Source organism: Ceratotherium simum, chromosome 9 (genome assembly GCF_057802395.1).
Source record: "Ceratotherium simum simum isolate JZ-2026a chromosome 9, ASM5780239v1, whole genome shotgun sequence".
NCBI lineage: Eukaryota > Metazoa > Chordata > Mammalia > Perissodactyla > Rhinocerotidae > Ceratotherium > Ceratotherium simum.
The window spans coordinates 49,243,381-49,261,362 of record NC_141908.1 but is presented as its reverse complement, the minus strand read 5'-3'; the positions used below and the strand labels follow the sequence as shown (position 1 = coordinate 49,261,362).

At 37.6% G+C, this 17,982-nt stretch overlaps 1 protein-coding gene across 5 annotated transcripts in view; it reads left to right on the top strand.

Moving 5' to 3' along the window:
• Nucleotides 1-17,982, top strand: part of LRP2 (LDL receptor related protein 2) — a 203,479-nt gene that overhangs the window by 94,528 nt on the left and 90,969 nt on the right. For 2 of the 5 annotated variants that reach the window (XM_087435358.1, XM_087435354.1), the window contains exons 20-33: nucleotides 465-602; nucleotides 975-1,256; nucleotides 2,408-2,650; nucleotides 3,285-3,332; nucleotides 3,799-3,918; nucleotides 4,020-4,136; nucleotides 5,754-6,131; nucleotides 6,599-6,613; nucleotides 7,325-7,573; nucleotides 8,871-9,082; nucleotides 10,098-10,282; nucleotides 11,308-11,536; nucleotides 12,382-12,559; nucleotides 14,632-14,760. In XM_087435358.1, the coding sequence (XP_087291484.1) occupies nucleotides 465-602; nucleotides 975-1,256; nucleotides 2,408-2,650; nucleotides 3,285-3,332; nucleotides 3,799-3,918; nucleotides 4,020-4,136; nucleotides 5,754-6,131; nucleotides 6,599-6,613; nucleotides 7,325-7,573; nucleotides 8,871-9,082; nucleotides 10,098-10,282; nucleotides 11,308-11,536; nucleotides 12,382-12,559; nucleotides 14,632-14,760 (2,523 nt within the window). The remainder of the gene's footprint in view (nucleotides 1-464; nucleotides 603-974; nucleotides 1,257-2,407; nucleotides 2,651-3,284; nucleotides 3,333-3,798; nucleotides 3,919-4,019; nucleotides 4,137-5,753; nucleotides 6,132-6,598; nucleotides 6,614-7,324; nucleotides 7,574-8,870; nucleotides 9,083-10,097; nucleotides 10,283-11,307; nucleotides 11,537-12,381; nucleotides 12,560-14,631; nucleotides 14,761-17,982) is intronic. The other 3 variants (XM_087435356.1, XM_087435355.1, XM_087435357.1) reach the window with 3 other exon arrangements.

The following is a 17,982-nucleotide window of genomic DNA, read 5'->3' as shown; positions in this document are numbered from 1 at the left end:
AGAGAGCTTAAAAATGATTTAGTCTATTTCCCTAATTTTACTAGAAAAATGAGCCCCCACACAGCTAAGTATTTGCCTAAGAGCACTCAGGAGGTTAGTGCTTTAGCTGGGATAAGAAGTCAGTCTTATGAGGCACCATTTAATGCTCTATAGATGAATACTGAGATTTTTTTTATTTCTATTTTTACCCAGGTAAGTCTAAACCTAATTGCTATTAAATGCCATCACAGTACTCCATACATGCTTGCCTGAACCTGGACCCAAATATTATTAAATATATAGGCTTCTAAAGAGTCATTTCTAGAAAGTAATAAGTCATGGAAAATGATCACAAAAACATATTACAGATATTTATGGAAGAAGCTTCTCACATTTGCAAGAAGCATTACAAATCAATTGCATTTTCCCAAGTGATTTAAAAGTGAGCTGTGATGAAAATACTAATCACTTGTGTTTCTTCATAGATTATGTATTTTTTACTGACTGGAGATTGGGTGCTATTATTCGAGTCAGGAAAACGGATGGTAGAGACAGGACAGTTATCCGAAGGGGCATCAGTAATATAATGCACGTGAAATCATATGATGCTAACACCCAGACTGGTGAGTGAGATTCCCAAGTTCTTTTATATGGATGTATTTATTTAATTTGGTGGCTCCTTTTCTCCTTAAAGTACTTATTACTTAATATAGCTCCTGATAACTTTATATTCCTGTCACCCAGGTAGTTTAAGACTTAAAATTTTTGTTCAACTCTGCTAACTCTAAAAGTGTTGTTGGGAAAAACACATTTTAGCACTTCTCCATATTTAAATTGAAAGTTATATTTGGCATGTTGATTTCCAAGAGGATGCTACATTTTAGTATTGGGTCTGAAAAATGTTGTTTTCCATTTGTTTTCCTTCATACACCAAACCTGTGATCAACCTAATGTAAATGTGCATAACTCACCATCTCAGGGCATTGCCTTTTCAGGTTCTAACTACTGTAATCGACCCACCCATCCGAATGGCGACTGCAGCCACTTCTGCTTCCCAGTGCCAAATTTCCAGCGGGTGTGTGGTTGCCCCTATGGAATGAGCCTGACTTCTAATCATGTGACATGTGTGGAAGACCCATCCCATGAACCTCCCACAGAGCGATGTGGCTCTTTTTCTTTTACCTGTAACAATGGCAGATGTGTGCCTAGTCACTACCGCTGTGATGGAATTGATGACTGTCATGATAACAGTGATGAGGATCAATGTGGCACATTTAGTAAGTAGCTTACACACTGGAGATACTTCCTGGGATGACTAGAACAGAGAGAGGTGGGCTTTAAAAAAAAAAAAAATAAAAACAAAACTTGGGTTATCTCTATGGGAAAAAATATCTTTTAAAATTTCAGATGATTTCTAGCATTGATTTGGACTATCTTAAATAAAAATTTCTTTCTGACATTGGCTGTTTGGACCAATGCAGTCATTACATCTTGGCAAGCTCCTCAAAAAGTCAAATCAAAATAAACTGTAGATAATCTTTAGTATCTGAGAGAAGAGTATCACAGAATAGATTGTTGTAGTAACAGCTTTTGAAAATCTCATGGGCTATATTCCATTTTTCCTCCTTTGGTATAAAATGAATTAAGGGTTAAATGGTGGTTTTAACCTTTACATTCCTCTTTTGATGGTAATCCAGGCCATAAAGTTGGAGCTTAGTCAATGCTACTGCAGAAGAAAAAAATATTCCATTAGAATAAAAAATACATAAAGATAGAAGACAGTTGAAATCTCAGAAATCTCTATTAAATTGAGATTAATATTAATAATAACCCGTCTTTGTGAAGAGAAAGACGAGTGTCAGATTTGAAAATAAAATGCCGACTTCTACATTTTTTTGGAAATTTCTAAAATTTTCTTTCTTTTCAGTATTATCTTCCTGTTTCTAAAAGTGCAGATGTTTACCTGAATATTTTATCTATTTGCATTTTTCAAATGACAGATTTTCAAGGTTTCTGTAGACTGAGTTTGAAATTGTGATTGGGGGAAGTACAGCTTAGGAGTAAGGGTGGGCCTTACCATCACACTAATGAGAGCTTGAATCTTGGGCAGATTCCTCAACTTCTAAAACCTCAATCTCCTCATCTGTAAAATGCAGATAACTTTATGTACATAACAGTATTCCTGGGAGGGTTAAGAGCGAAAAAAGTACATAAAGCACTTAGAATAGTGCCTGGTATATGATAATTGCTGAATAAATGTCAGCCAACAATGATGGTGATGATGATGATGAAATGACTCGCACATTTCTCCCTATTTTATATAATGCTCTCACTGAAAAAGGAGAAGAATTGGGCCTTTACAAGGTAAGAACTCAATTAAAAGGCTGTAAGAACAAATGTCTTCATGACCCATTTGTTTCTCTTGTAGATAATACCTGTTCACCTTCAGCGTTCACCTGTGGCCATGGAGGAGAGTGCATCCCTGCACACTGGCGCTGTGACAGACACTCTGATTGTGTGGATGGCAGTGATGAGCAGAACTGCCCCACCCAAGCACCCTCTTCCTGCCCTGCATCCTATTTCACCTGTGATAATAACCAGTGTATCTCAAGGAGCTGGCTCTGCGACACAGATAATGATTGTGAGGATGGATCTGATGAAAAGGATTGCAGTAAGTTTTGAACTGATTTCTCTTAATTAGTCAGCTTAGTAAATAGATTTGAACAATCAGTTGGGCTTGCACACTAGGGCTCACACAATTTTCATTATATCTTAGCCACTTCTATTCCATCTGTCAATCCCCATATCAATAGGCTGTAAGAGCAAAGACAGGGGAACTTAGAGTCCTCCTAAAGATTGAGTTCTATGGAAGCAAAACAAAGATTGTCTCTGATGTCTAACATCCAGATAGAAACTGAAAAAAAAAGATTCCTCAACTAACTATTCAGATATTTAAAACAAATTTTTTTTTTCCAAATCATGTAATCACATGCAGACATTTGGCTATTGGTTTTTCTTTTCATATTATACAGGCAAAAAAGCAATGGAACAAAGAGGCACAGAACATTTAAATTTCCATTAATCTTACCCACCTGCTTTTCCTCTTGCCGGTTCTGGTTTCCTCTATGTTGTTTGTTTCCACGTCTGCAATAATAGTTTAAGGTGGAGCAAAGTTCCCTGGACTAAGTTCTAGTCTTGGTTGCATGAGTAGGCAAGTCATTTTCCTTCTGGAATAGATGAGCTTTAAGATCCCTTCAAGCTTTCTCATTCTGTGAGTCTATATTTAATACAACTTCATGTTGTAGATGGGGCAGCCAGCACATCTGACTCTAAGGCTATATCTCTTGAGCAAGGTAGGCCCCTGGTTTTTAGAACTGTTCTGCTTAGACTTTGGATTAAATCCAGTTATGATCTGTCTATACACTGCTGCTACTGGGCATGTGGGTCACGCTGACCATGCTGCCTCGCAGCAATGGGTTCCATTGCTTAGCTTTGGTGTAGAGTCACGGGCTTAACAGCATTTATGAGGTGTAGTCCAGTCCAAGCTCATGATGCTCACTTTCTAAGTGTGGTCTGTTTTTCAATGTGTAATCACAGTTTCTGACTCTGCTGTATAATCTTTTTATTCCTGTTTCCAAAAACTTTCCTAGCTTTGAGTGCTCTTGCTGGGCTGACTTTGGCAGTGTGGCTGATTTGAAGGAATTCTGAACACATGTACCACTGAGATAACTTATTATCTCCTTAGCTTTTTTCAGTTTGGCTCTGATACACATTGAACAAGAAATAAACTTATTTGGTTTTGTTTTCGGATGATACTAGCATTTACAGAGACATGCCTACCTAGTCAGTTTCGTTGCCCTGAGCATCGATGTATTGACCTATCTTTTGTCTGTGATGGTGACAAGGACTGTGTTGATGGATCTGATGAGCATGGTTGTGGTAAGTGGATTGCTTTATTTTTATTCATGTTTGTAAAAATCTCAATGTTTAGTCATTTTCTCCTTGAGCTAATTTCTAATGTTTTTCTCTTTCATTCTTAGTAATTAATTGTACTGCTTCTCAATTCAAATGTGCCAGTGAGGATCGGTGTATTAGCAATGTATATCGTTGTGACGGTGTTTTTGACTGCATTGACAGCTCTGATGAGATAAACTGTCGTAAGTACCATAAACCCAGCGTGTTTCAGGTAAAGGGATCATTTCATTTTCACTAGGATTGGTATTGCCACAAATTTTCTCTAACTCAAACTGGAGGGAAGACAACCTGAATTACAAAGTATTGTCAAAAGAATGCAGTATTGAGCATGCAGTAAAGTTGACCAGGCATTACTAAATAATGATTTATAATATGTGAAACAAGTGATTGTATCAATGCGCACTCTCAAATAGTCTTTTAGGTAGGTTAAATATTTCTTAGATATTTTTGTTCTCACTATTAATTTTTCCTAGGACATTCCAAATTAGTGGGTTTCAAATTTTTGAGGCCCACATAATAAAAGATACTTTAATGGTTTCTTTTAAATCTCAATAGGGAGGTCAAATCACGGTATAGATATGGTATGAAGTGGTATTTGATATTGACTCTAATGAATTCATTTTTTCAGCTATTATTTATTGAAAATCTGTTAAGATGTTATACATGGCTTTTTGTCATTAGAGTCTGGTGAGACAAATTATAGAAAGTAAGAGACAATTAAAGCAAGGTAGACAGTTACAAGGACCTTATAAATGATACAGATAAAATTCTATGGAGGTTCATAGGATCAGAGGATTCAAGAAGGACTTCATGGGAATATAAATGATGTTTATATGTGATGAACCTATAATCTCCACAGGCTGGAGATCTATAATGGATACAATTTGTTATTGCCCACTTTTTGTGTTAAATAGATTTTAGACTTGTAAAAAATTGTCAGTGAGGTGGTTATTTGTTTGAATAATGGTATTTGAACCATAAAAAGTAGGTTTCTATAAATTTTCCTCCCCAATCAGAAAAGTGTTTAAATCTATGGATAAAAAGAAAAGTTAAATAAAATGCTTACATACTTTATAGATGTGTACAGCACTCAGAAATTCTTGCTCACTGATTTTCCTGTTTCGCATTGAAAACATGGAATTCTTCTGTGATGATCTGAAGTTAAACCGCCAGTTGCCACTGACTTGCTGTTACCTTACAAGGTTTCTGGGAGAGAGTTTGGGTTTACCCCTGTGAAATAGGGAAGCATTCTTGTCTATTTCTCAAGTATTGCTGGATAAATAGTGGAAAGTTTGCAAAGATTTAAGGATTTACTTTCACTTTTGTTTACTTAATTTGTGCTGGTTTCATTGGGTATAGTTCATCTGAGGGAAAATTATAACATTCAAATATATGATATTAACACATGAATTCAAAGTAACCATAGCTATATAAGCTCTATTGAAATGCTCTGGTGATTCTTTGATAAAGAGACAGATAAATTTTATTATTTAATCTGTAATTGTATGAACATTAGAAATGCAGGAAACAATTTTATTTTGACTCAGGGACTTATCTTCTACTCAAGAGTTGTGCATCCTCTTTTTTGTCGTCATATCCACTAATCAGACAAATATTAAAATCTCTACCACAATGTTGGAGAAGACCCTATATCATTTTATATTTTAATATTAAATTTGTCATAGTCATTATTATAAACCTACCATTGATCCAAAATCATTTCCTGTGAATCTAGGAATTATATAAAAGGGATTATGAATTGCATTAACAAGCCCATTTCCCCCATGCTTTTCTCTTAGCAACCAGGCCTTCTGGTATGTGCCACCCAGATGAATTTCAGTGCCAAGCAGATGGTACCTGCATCCCAGGGATCTGGGAGTGTGATGGGCACCGAGACTGCATCTCAGGATCTGATGAGCACCAGGGCTGTTCCCCCAGGACCTGTTCTCCATCTCATTTCCTCTGTGACAACGGAAACTGCATCCACAAAGAGTGGCTCTGTGATGGGGACAATGACTGCCGGGATATGAGTGATGAGAAAGACTGTCCTACTCAGGCCTTTCACTGTCCTGTTTGGCAATGGCAGTGCTCTGGACATAGCATCTGTGTGAATCTGAGTGCAGTGTGTAATGGCATTTCTGACTGCCCCAATGGGACAGATGAGTCGCCACTTTGCAGTAAGTTTCCTGACCACAGTTTAGGGGCCATAAATTCATTCTGAGCAGTGGCCTACTGTGCATCACCATTGTCACAGTCACCATGTAGCTTTTGAGGAAGGGATTTCAGTTCCTCTCTGAGTTCAAATCTGTGTAGCGATAATCATGGAATTCAAATAAATCATCACTGGATAATATTTCTCATTAAATCCTTTGCACTTGGTTCTGTGTTTTTACTTCTTTTTATATCATTATTTAGAAAAGTAAGACTAAATGAGGCTGTTAGATTGTCAAATTAAATTTGGTTCTATTTGTAATGTGCTCATAAGTTTTTCTGACTTTAATATTTTCTAATTTCAATCAGAACTTGCCACCAAACAAATGAAGTCCGGGGATTTGTGTTTGCTGTGATTAAAATCCTGTGATTGGCATGTAATCCTAATTACTGTCCTTTCTTTCTTTCCTTTTTAATCAATGCTCGCTCTCAGATGAACCCCAGCCAGGTATGATTGCAAAGTATTTTAGATTCTTATGATTTTATATGTGTTGTGTTTGTGCTGAAAATGTCCTAATCATTTTGACTTCCTTCCCCTTCTAGTGCATGTTTCATATCATGAGTCTTATAAATAAGTTAGAGTAAACATAGAAATAGAAGGCATTTGCATCCTCAGGCACATGAGCTGGCATTGCCGTTTTGGCCCTGAAAGTGAGGAATGATAGCATGTTAATGGATCTGTGCCCTCTCATGTTCCAATTGCCTTTCCCCTTCCATTTATTTACTTTCATAGACCTTCCAGCCCTTGCTCTTAAATGTCAAAGTCTTATCTTTCATTTCTGTATAGGTAGAAGAATGACAGGAAGCAAGTGGGAAGTAATTTAGGTCTCTTTGCATGCTTTATCAAGGACAATTGTGTTTCTTGGTGTCAACAATATTTCCCCAAGTTTCTCTCATTGCACTAAATAGAGTTATAATAGAGGATTGTAGCGAAAAAAGTGGTCTAAGTCCAGTGGATGTGAAGGCTAGTAAATCCTCAGGCAAATCAGCAGACGCTGACCAGCCTGTAGAGCTCATCCAAGTGGATGCTGCTCTTAGCTCTTACCGGGTATTATGTTGAAGGTGGCCCGAGACTGTATGACAAATATTACAACAGAGTGAACCAAAAAAGCAAAGATTCCTGACTTTTCCCCTTTGTGATTCTCTTTCTTTATTCTAGACCAGGAGAGCTGCTCAGATTCCAATGCTGGTTGTACTCACCAGTGTATTCAAGGGCCCTTTGGGGCTCAATGCCTATGTCCATTGGGATACCTGCTTGCCAATGATTCTAAGACCTGTGAAGACATAGATGAATGTAATATTCCAGGCTATTGTAGCCAGCACTGTTACAATATGAGAGGTTCTTCCCGGTGCTGGTGTGATAAAGAATACATGTTAGACACTGATGGGAGGACCTGCAAAGTTACAGGTAATGACTGAACTTGAAAGTGAATTAATTCCAGCCAGTTTAACAAAACAGCCCAGAGCTTAAGATCAAATGTCGCATGTAGTCATTTGATAATGTTGATTAAGGGTCAAATGGACTCAAATCCTGGATAGGTTATGTAACCTCCTCAAACCTCAGTTTCTTGTGAGGATTACATGAGTTAATACACGTAAAGATCTTAGTGTATTTTGGAAAATAGATGTGAAAACATACAGGCAGAAGATGATTTTTTAAGTTATTTAAGATGATATCAAAATAGTTTTTATATTATTTAAAAATTATTTCTGTATTATGTTTAAGCATCATTGTATAATGTTTAATGAATTCAATTCAATATTAATTAAGTTTCTGCTATGTGAAAGTGATTATACTGTGTATGAGGATATTGATTTAGCTGCTTTAAAAGTGACCAAATAAAGCAGGCTAAAGCAAAATAGACAGTTGCTTTCTTTCTCAAGTAGGGGTCTGGATGGTAGATGGTTCGGGGGTAAAGCTGGTCTGTTGTCCTCATTGTGTCCTTACATCTAGGGATCCAATGGTATTGCTCCAGTCTTTGCCCTCTCTCAGAGAGTGGAGAAGGGAAAGAGAAAGTGGAGAACAAGCTTCCTTTTAAGGATGGGACCTGGAATTTGATACATCATTTCTACTTAGATCGTATTGGTCAGAATTTAGTCATACGGGTACCTAAAACTGAAAAAGAGGCAGAGAAATGTCTTCAGCTGGGTGGCTGTGTGTCAAGCTAAAACTTGGCATGATTTTTCTTTTCTTTTCTTTTTTTTGGCATGATTTATTACTAAAAAGGAAGAAGAGGAAAGGAGATACTGGGAGACAATTAGAAGTCTCTGCCATATCTGAATGCCTTGGGGAAAAGAAAAATGTTTAAGACATGATTTCTGCTATAAAGACATCTACAATCTAGGAAGGAAGATAGGCGAAAGTACAAAAGTAACTATAGTAAGAGGAAAAATGCGAGTATAGTTCACTCCAGATTAATATTTAGACAAACACCGAAGTATAATTCAAGGAAGAAAGGTATTTTAGAAAGAGCTTATTTTAAATACTCATGAAAATACTCATGAAAATCAGCTAACTATTATGGTTAAGAAAGAAATGATTAACATCATTCTTATGGGGATTTTTGTTTGTTTTTCCCATTACTATAGTTTGGAATTACTTCTTCCTTCTGTTATCAGAAAATATGACATCAAATATTTAAGAGACTCTTTCACTGTGCTTTCTCTCCAAATCATTGACATTTTTGCATTTTCTTCTTGGACAGGACCTGAGAGTCTGCTGCTACTTGTGGCAAGTCAAAACCAAATTGTTGTTGACAACATCACCTCCCAGTTCCACACTATCTATTCACTTGTCCGGGAGGGTTCTCACATTGTAGCTATTGATTTTGATTCAATCAGTGGTCGTGTCTTTTGGTCTGACGGAACTCAGGGCAAAATCTGGAGTGCATTTCAAAATGGAACAGACAGAAAAGTAGTAAGTACATTTCTACTGACCTCTGGCCTGACTTCTCCTGTCTTGGGCCTATTTACTATTTCTCACCAGTGAACGAAGGCCCTATCTCATCATGGGTGGCTCTTGTATTCCCCTCTGGGCCACATTGCACCCAAGAGGCCTGGACATCCATAACTCCTAATCTATGAGTGTTTTAGATAAGAATGTGGCCTCTGAAGGCAGATCCATGATTCTGAATTCCAGGTCTCATGATGCAGAAACTTCACAAAGTCTCTGAGGTACCTCTTGCAATTTTTTTTTCTGGTGGATGAGAGCAGAAGAAAATGCCGGGGAGTTAAGGAGTTGCTTTTCTTAGCTTTAATTTATTTATATTTCTCAATCTATCTCCCACAGTCAGTTTCTTGACTTTGGTGGTTATGTTTCCTCTGCCCCTTAGAATTTTATTTTGTAATTGTTGGTGCTTAATCAATAAAGATATTACTTTTGGCATGTGAACATTATAAATTTTCATAGAGTTGCCAACTTAACAAATGGATAAAGCTTTTATTTAATTGCAGGAGCTTTGGGCTGGCCCCGTGACTTAGTGGTTAAGTGCGTGCGCTCTGCTGCTGGCGGCCTGGGTTCGGATCCCAGGCGCGCACCGACGCACCACTTCTCCGGCCATGCTGAGGCCGTGTCCCACATACAGCAACTAGAAGGATGTGCAGCTATGACATACAACTATCTACTGGGGCTTTGGGGGAAAAAAATAAATAAAACTAATAATTGCAGGAGCTTTGAAACCAAAATGAAACTACACACTAATCCAATAGTAAGAGTTATCCTAGAGTATTCAATTTTACAAAATCACGTATATTTTTCCTAGAAAACTCTAGTGTTGATTTGGTGGTTAGCTACATGGGAAGACAAAATTTTCTAATCTTCACAAGCAATCATAGGACAAGTTAGATGCCTTATTCCAGATTTTCGTATAATTTCCATATTTGCATTCATTTATTCCCTTTAGAATTCACTCTTTATTCACTTTTGTCTTTAGGTTCTTGACAGTGGTGTCACCATGACTGAAAGTATTGTGGTAGATTGGGTAGGTCGCAATCTTTACTGGACAAACTATGCTCTGGAAACAATTGAAGTCTGTAAACTGGATGGGAGCCACAGGACTGTGCTGATTAGTGAAAATGTGACAAATCCAAGGGGACTAGCATTAGATCCCAGAATTAAGTAAGACTTTTTTTAATGATGTTGCCTTGACATGGTTATAATGAGGGAAAAATAACAGTAACAGTGATGTGATATGCTGATATGCATATAACAAAATTTGAAATGATCCTTTGTTTAAATATCTCTATAAAAATATAGAGATATCCTTATCCAACAGGTTGTTGCTATCCTTCCTTTATCTGAATAGTGTTCTTCATAAAGTACACAAGAGCAATTGATTTTTCATTTTGTTTTAAGACCACATGTATTTATTAGCTTGGCAATGAACTATTGAAATGATTGTTGTAGAATTACATAATTAAGTTTCTAATGAATGTATACGGTAATATTCCATAGATGGGCCAGTTTGCTGTAGCTTTTATACCTCATGGTTATACAACAAAGTCAGATTTCCCTGCTTCAATTTCATGCTGTTTACTAAAGCTCCCTTTTACATCATATAAGGAAGAAAATTTTTGCCTGCTGGTCCTAAAGGGAAGAAAGAGAAATTCTCCCATGTACTTAGAAACCTTTGATGGCTTCCTTCCTTGCATTTATTTAGATTCTCTTAGATTCTTGCCTACAGGATGGTGAGTTAGGCAAATTATGTTCAATGCAATGCAGACTTCCTAGATATTGTAGAGTATTACACACCAGTGAAATTTCTGAAGAATCTCTGACGATGAATAAATTGACTGTCTTATCTTAAACATGACAGGGTAGACAAACAAGGACAGATGGAGTTTTCTAGATTGACTCTTGTGGATTGTACAGAAACGTGAATTTGCATTAATACATTTCAGTGTCATAATGTACTGCATGTTTTATGAACATTATAAAAACACCCAGATGGCTTATGATTGCATTATGATTATAGTTTGATTTTGTGACACATAGAGGAAATAATGGGCTCTGTGCATATATTCTGAACTGGAGATGATTTATCTTAAGCAGAGCATAAACATGATGTCCTGTTACTTAAAATGACAGTTATTTTCCATACTGAAATATGTCCCCTCCACTTGCTAACTAGTTTCTTTTTACAGTGAACACCTGATGTTCTGGTCTGACTGGGGCCATCACCCTCGCATTGAGCGAGCCAGCATGGATGGCAGTCTGCGCACTGTCATTGTCCAGGACAAGATTTTCTGGCCCAATGGCTTAACTATTGACTACCCCAACAGACTGCTCTACTTCATGGATGCCTATCTTGATTATATAGACTTTTGTGATTATGATGGGCACCATCGGAGGCAGGTGATAGCCAGTGATTTGGTAAGTTGGTAGTGAGGAAAACTAAACTAAAACCACAATAGTGGCTTAGTAAAAAGCAGAGTAACAAGAAAACTAAGAAATTAACTTTTGTGTCACAGACATTACAAGGTTAATCCATGAGATATCAATAGGAGTGAGGGACAATCCATGTTTTATTACTAACAAAAAGTAAATATTTTTATTCTAGTTCTTGGGCAGATTGTACCATGTCCAGGAAGGATTAATAACTTGTGTGATTTAGTTGATCTGTACATGCTAATCTGTTGCTTCTATATTCTTGAAAAGTGTGTTAAGCAAAAATCAACAATTTATTTATATTTATATTTCTCAGTTAAATCGTAGCCTGCTATATATTTTGTATTTTTATTCAGGAAATTCTGTTGAATTTATTTTCATCTAAGCTCTATTAGATTTACGTGAGTCAGTGAGTGGCAGAACAAGATGGCGGAAGTAGCCCTGGATAAGGAGTGGTGATAATGGGGTGAGGGCTAGGGCTTGGGAGTAGGGGATAAGGAACCTGTAACAAGATAGGTGGTCCAGATAAGTCACCTTCCTTTCTGTGTTTCAGTTTTGCTTTCATTTGTAAAATAGATGCCCAAGTTTAATTGCCTGAGTAAAAAGGAAGACTAAATGACATGTGTATGTGAAAGTATTTTGAGTGGTAGAGTGGGATATAGGTCAAGCAGTATATTTTTTGTGTGTCTCTTAAACAATGACTTCCCTATGTCTTTATTAAATAATTAAATGCTAAAGAAAACCTCTCCTTGGGCAGATATCCTTTTCTGCTTTGTTCACCTTGGCTTTTGTTTCTGGGCGAGGTCTCATTGTTCTCTTCTGCTTCACAGATTGTGCGGCATCCCTATGCCCTAACTCTCTTTGAAGATTCCGTGTACTGGACTGACTATACTACTCATCAGGTTATTCAAGCCAACAAGTGGCATGGGGGGAACCAGTCAGTCATAATGTACAACGTTCACCGACCCCTTGGGATTGTTGCAGTTCATCCTGTGAAACAACCAAGTAGTAAGTGATACAGAGAGTCATCCTGCTTGGGAATAGCTTGGAAAACACTTATTCTGGGAAGGCTAAATGCACACTGTTGCAGCCCCATTTATTTGGGCAATAAATGTTCCTTTCCTCTTTACTAACCATCCCAGTGCTAACGTTTCCATTACTTTTATTTACCATGGAAAATTCAAACCTTGTATGTAACAACAGCAGACCTTAATTGTGTCATTTTATTCAGCAGTTGGCTACTGCCTCTGTGACCTTTCTCTGAGTCTCAGTTTCCTCAGCTGACAAATATAGCATAGACCGGATAGTCCTTTGTGGTGCTCTGCTGTGGCCACCCTGGGTCATCTTAGAGTGTATGGTGTGGGTGGCTAGGTGGTTTAAAAATTTTGCCTTGGTAGTGTTCTTTCTGGGGGAGGGGGAAATAAGTCACTTAGTCTTCTCTCCTCAAAACTCTGTAGTGGTTTCTCATCACACCTCAGAATCTGCCCCTGCTGTCTCCTTGGTGTCTTCTCCCACTTACCCTTTCCACATTGGACTTCATTATGGTCCAGAAGCACACCAGGCTACTTCTCACCTCTGAACTTTTGCACTAGCTCTTCCCTTTGCCTGGGACGTCCCTCCTCCATGTCTGCATGAGTTGCTCCTTTATGTCATTTTGCATTCTGCTCAAATGCTCCTTGGTGGCCCTTGACTACTCTGTCTAAAATAGCTTTCACCTCTCATAATTATTTTCTCTTTACCCTCACATTCTGAAATCACACAATTTATGAGTTTAGTTCTATCTCCTTTTGTTAGAATATCTGCCCCATGTATACAATATTCTCAGTGCTTAGAATGGTGTTTGGTACATAGTGAAGGCTTAACATTTTTTGAGTGAATGAGTGGATTAATGAATCTAACAAGGTATAAGTAATAAGAACATATAAGATCTAGAAAACATCCTGTCAGCTTGGGATACACACAGAATCCTTTTTTTCAAGCAGCAGAGACACACAAAGATGTCATCAATAGCAAAATAAAAGATTGTTATCTAACCAAAACTTGGACACCAGTGGGTAAATATCAAGGTCACATAGGGAACACACACCTTGGTTTCATTTAATGTAGAAAGATCTCTTTTAGGTCAGGCAAGGAGACACATATTATTTAGCATCATATTTCTATTACTAAGCTCCAGATTACTCAGTGGCTGTTTGTTCATAATCCGGTTGTAGACCGGATTAATCTGTGACCTTGGGCAAGTCATTCCTCCCTCTTATGCCTTTTATGAATTTTATGTTGAAAGCATGATGCTAGGGAAGGGTAAAGTAGTTTAGGAAAAAAACCAAACCAACAGAGGTAACTTAACATACTGTGTCTGCAAATACTGGGGACCTCTGGGAGGACAATAACAGCATGACTATGCATGTTCAAAAATTTATTTGTTTATTTAAATTGAGATGTAATTGACGTATAACATTGTATTAGTTTTAGGTGTACAACATAATGATTTGATATATGTGTATATTGTGAAATGATTACCACAATAAGTTTGGTGAACATCCATCACCACAGACAGTTAGAAATTTGTGTTTGTGTGTGATGGGAACTTTTAAGATCTACTGTCTTAGCAACTTTCAAATATACAAACAATACGGTATCGTTAACTAAAGTCACTATGCTATACATTCCAACCCCAGGACTTATTAATTTTGTAATTGAAAGTTTGTACCTTTTGACTACCTTTACCCATTTTACCCATCCTTCAGCCTCTGCCAGCCACCAATCTATTCTCTCTATGAATTCATTTTTTTTTTTAGTTTCCACATATAAGTGAGATCATATTGTATTTGTCCTTCTCTGACTGACTTATTTCACTTAGCATGGTGCCCTCAAGGTCCATCTGTGTTGCAAATGGCAGGAATTCCTTCTTTTTTACGCATGAATAATATTCCATTGTGTGTGTGTATATATGTGTGTGTGTGTGTGTGTGTGTGTGTGTGTGTGTGTATATTTACCACCTTTTGTTTATGTGTTTATTCTGTGCACTTTAACATGGGAAGTTGTCGATTTACGAATGTTTTCTTGTATTTCTATTACAGGTACAAATTCATGTGCCTTTGCCGCCTGCAGCCATCTATGTCTGCTTTCCTCAGAGAGGCCACAGTTTTACTCCTGTGTTTGTCCTTCAGGATGGAGTCTCTCTCAGGATTCTGTGACTTGCGTGAGAGGTACAGTATGCCCTTTTTTTAAAAATTTTTTTTATTTTTTAATTTTTTTTGTGAGGATGATCAGCTCTGAGCTAACATCCATGCTAATCCTCCTCTTTTTGCTGAGGAAGACCGGACATCTATTGCCAACCCTCCTCCTTTTTTTTCCCCAAAGCCCCAGTAGATAGTTGTATGTCATAGTTGCACATCCTTCTAGTTGCTGCATGTGGGACGCGGCCTCAGCATGGCCGGAGAAGCGGTGCATCCGTGCGCGCCCCGGATCCGAACCCGGGCCACCAGTAGCGGAGTGCATGCACTTAACCGCTAAGCTACGGGGCCGGCCCACAGTATGCCCTTTAAGTGTGCCCTGAAGGTGGAGCTTGCCATAGTTTGTGAAAAGCAGTGTAAGCTCTAAACACTTGCTGACTGAGTGTGTGCTGTGTTTCCTTTGATTCAGCAGGTGTCTGTGGAGTGCGTGCTCTATGGGGTGATTTAACTGAGCTCTTCAGTTATAATATGGTTTCTGTATATGGAGCTAATATTATGTGTGCATGTGATTCAACAATCTTTAACCTCACATTTTCCCTTACTTGGTTATAGTTAGACAAACTATGATAATGGGATGTTTCAAATTTTGCACATAAGGAGTAAAAATTCTTGACCTTAGTATATGGCTTCATTTATCAGGTTCCTTATCTCATTTTTATTCTCGTAACCAGTAGTCAATGATGAGTGTTCTAGCTTGGGTCTTCTGACTCCAATTTCAGTACCTTTACTGTTTTGATACTTTAAAAATGAAAGTTTTCTCTGTATGAAATATTATAAGTGATTATCTGAACAATTTAATCTTCATCCTAGATATTTTACTGGGTTGATTGAAGAGTATGTAGAGAGTTATAGTAAGTACTTTAGGGAGTAAGAAAGAAAGGAAAAGATGTAGTCAATCCACAAAAGAGATTTCTTCTGGAGTATGTACTTGATGTATAATAAACTCTTTAAAAATGACTCGCCTTGGCTTAAAAATCTAAAGAGTTATTCTAAACTCAAGTTTCTTTCATTTCTCAGTGAAGAGGAGTAAATATGTTTTGATACTGATAAAAATTGCTGTCAACAAGTTAAAATTAAATGTTTAATGATAAAAAATTCCTAAATTAAGAGAAAGTAGAGTCCTGATCTAGAGGGAAATTTAGTTTTGAAATGGGAAATATATACTGAATCCAGGAAATTTATAGTGTTTACAGATTATGTAGATGTAGATTTACTGAAAATTTAATTCTATCAGTATGTAATATTTTGCAATGATACTTTCGTGATGAAAGATTTTAAGTATTGGTAATGCTTACAAAGGGATTGGCATTTACCATTTTTCTTGAGACTTATTATGCACCTAATCCTTGTTGACATTGTTTAATTTAGTGTGTCCTCAGAGTCTTTCAGTAGAAGATTAAACTGGGCTATAGACATTTAGGATACAAAGCCTTCTTTGACCACACAAAGATTGTTGAACTGTGCATTGGGGATTGGTGTAATCAATATTACTATCTGATGGTGATTGATAAGCACTTTTCATTGTTTCACAAATAATTCCACTAGTGGTTTTTCCATGGGCTGACTTTCCTGAGGTGGAACTTTTACAGTATTTCCCAATTGGTTTCTGAGCATCAGTTGGGTAACTGAGTGCCAGTGTATATTAACTAAAAAAAGTTACACATTTTTTTTAACAAGAAGCTTAGAAGACTTGTTAAGATTTTTAGATGAAAACATTTTACTTGATTTACGTGTTCAATAACCTTTAAAATAGTGTTTACTAAGTGTCTGGAATATCTTTGGAAGGGCGTATATGACAAAGGTAAGTGAAAAAGCTGATCCTGTCTGATGTTGGCCATGTAAAAACATGCATTAAAAAAGTCTGGAAGAAGTGGTTACAGTTGAGTAGGGGAATTATGGATATTTCTATTTTTCCTAATTTTATATTATAGAATTTTAAAGTGAGAGCTTTCTCTATATGAAATAGTTTTTTTCTTTAGAAAATGTTCCCCACAATGCCAAAAACAAATAAATAAACACACTAAACTCAAAACAAAACATCTTCCCAGCACCCCCTAGAATAAACAGCCTCAAATCCAAAATAGCTTTCTGACTCAGTCTGAGGGACACAAGGCAATGTCTTCAGTGATTATGTGCAAAATAAGAAGAAAACACTCCTTGCCCATACTCTTGGAAAGTTTGCGGTGCTGAGCAGTTTGTCCAAGGTCTACCTTAAGGAGGACCTAGGTTTGGGAGTCCTAAATGTTGCCCTTTAATTACAACATAAATTTTCCATTCCTGACTGTCATCTCTTTACTTCTCTGCTCAGCTAACACTAATCTTAGTGGGATCATGACATGAAAAATAAAAATGAAGTAATGATCTTTCATTTCAAAAGACTGAGACATACTGACCTAGGACAGCTTAACTATCACCTCCCCCTGAACTTTCCATCAAACTGTAGGTCCTTCTGTGCCTACTCCTTCATGGCTATTATCGTCGGGCATCCTAAGGGCCCATATACTTTGTCTTGACCTCTATACTCTAAGTTCCTTGAGGATAAAGCCTCCACCTGATTTGTTGATGTGTGCTTATTGCCTGTGAAACATGTGGCGCTCAGTTAATGCTGAGTGAATGACAAGTCCTGCAATATCCTTTTTTTACTCCTTCTCTAGTCCTGTGTTTTTCACCCATTTGCTCATTTGTGGGTCTATAGTGTCATAAAATCACTTTTCCTCTTTTCTTTGCCACAGAGTACTTTTCATGCACCCTTGTATGTCACTTGCCTCAGTGGTCACTTCCTTTCTCTTGCTTCTCTGGCATCATCCTTCACCTTGGCTTTCACACCTTCTGCTAGTGCAGCATTAAATGATACCCCACCTTCTGGTCTGTTGCCCACAAATGTTTGTTGGTGGTATAACAGCTCAGATACACCAGCAGTGATCAGATAAAGGGCCTGAGACACATCCCCAGGAAGGAGTAATGGCTGAAGGAGTAGAGCCAAGTAGTGCTTGAGGAAGAGCTCCTTGGAGGAATCAGGAAGGCTCATGTTTGATGGATGACAAATGCAAAGATTTTTAGGCTCCAAACAGTGCTTTGGTTGAGAATTCTTCCAATTAAGCCAAAGGAAAATTACCCATTAAAAAAAGCATTGTCAGGGCCCGGCCCAGTGGCGCAAGCGGTTAAGTGTGCGCGCTCCGCTGCGGCGGCCTGGGG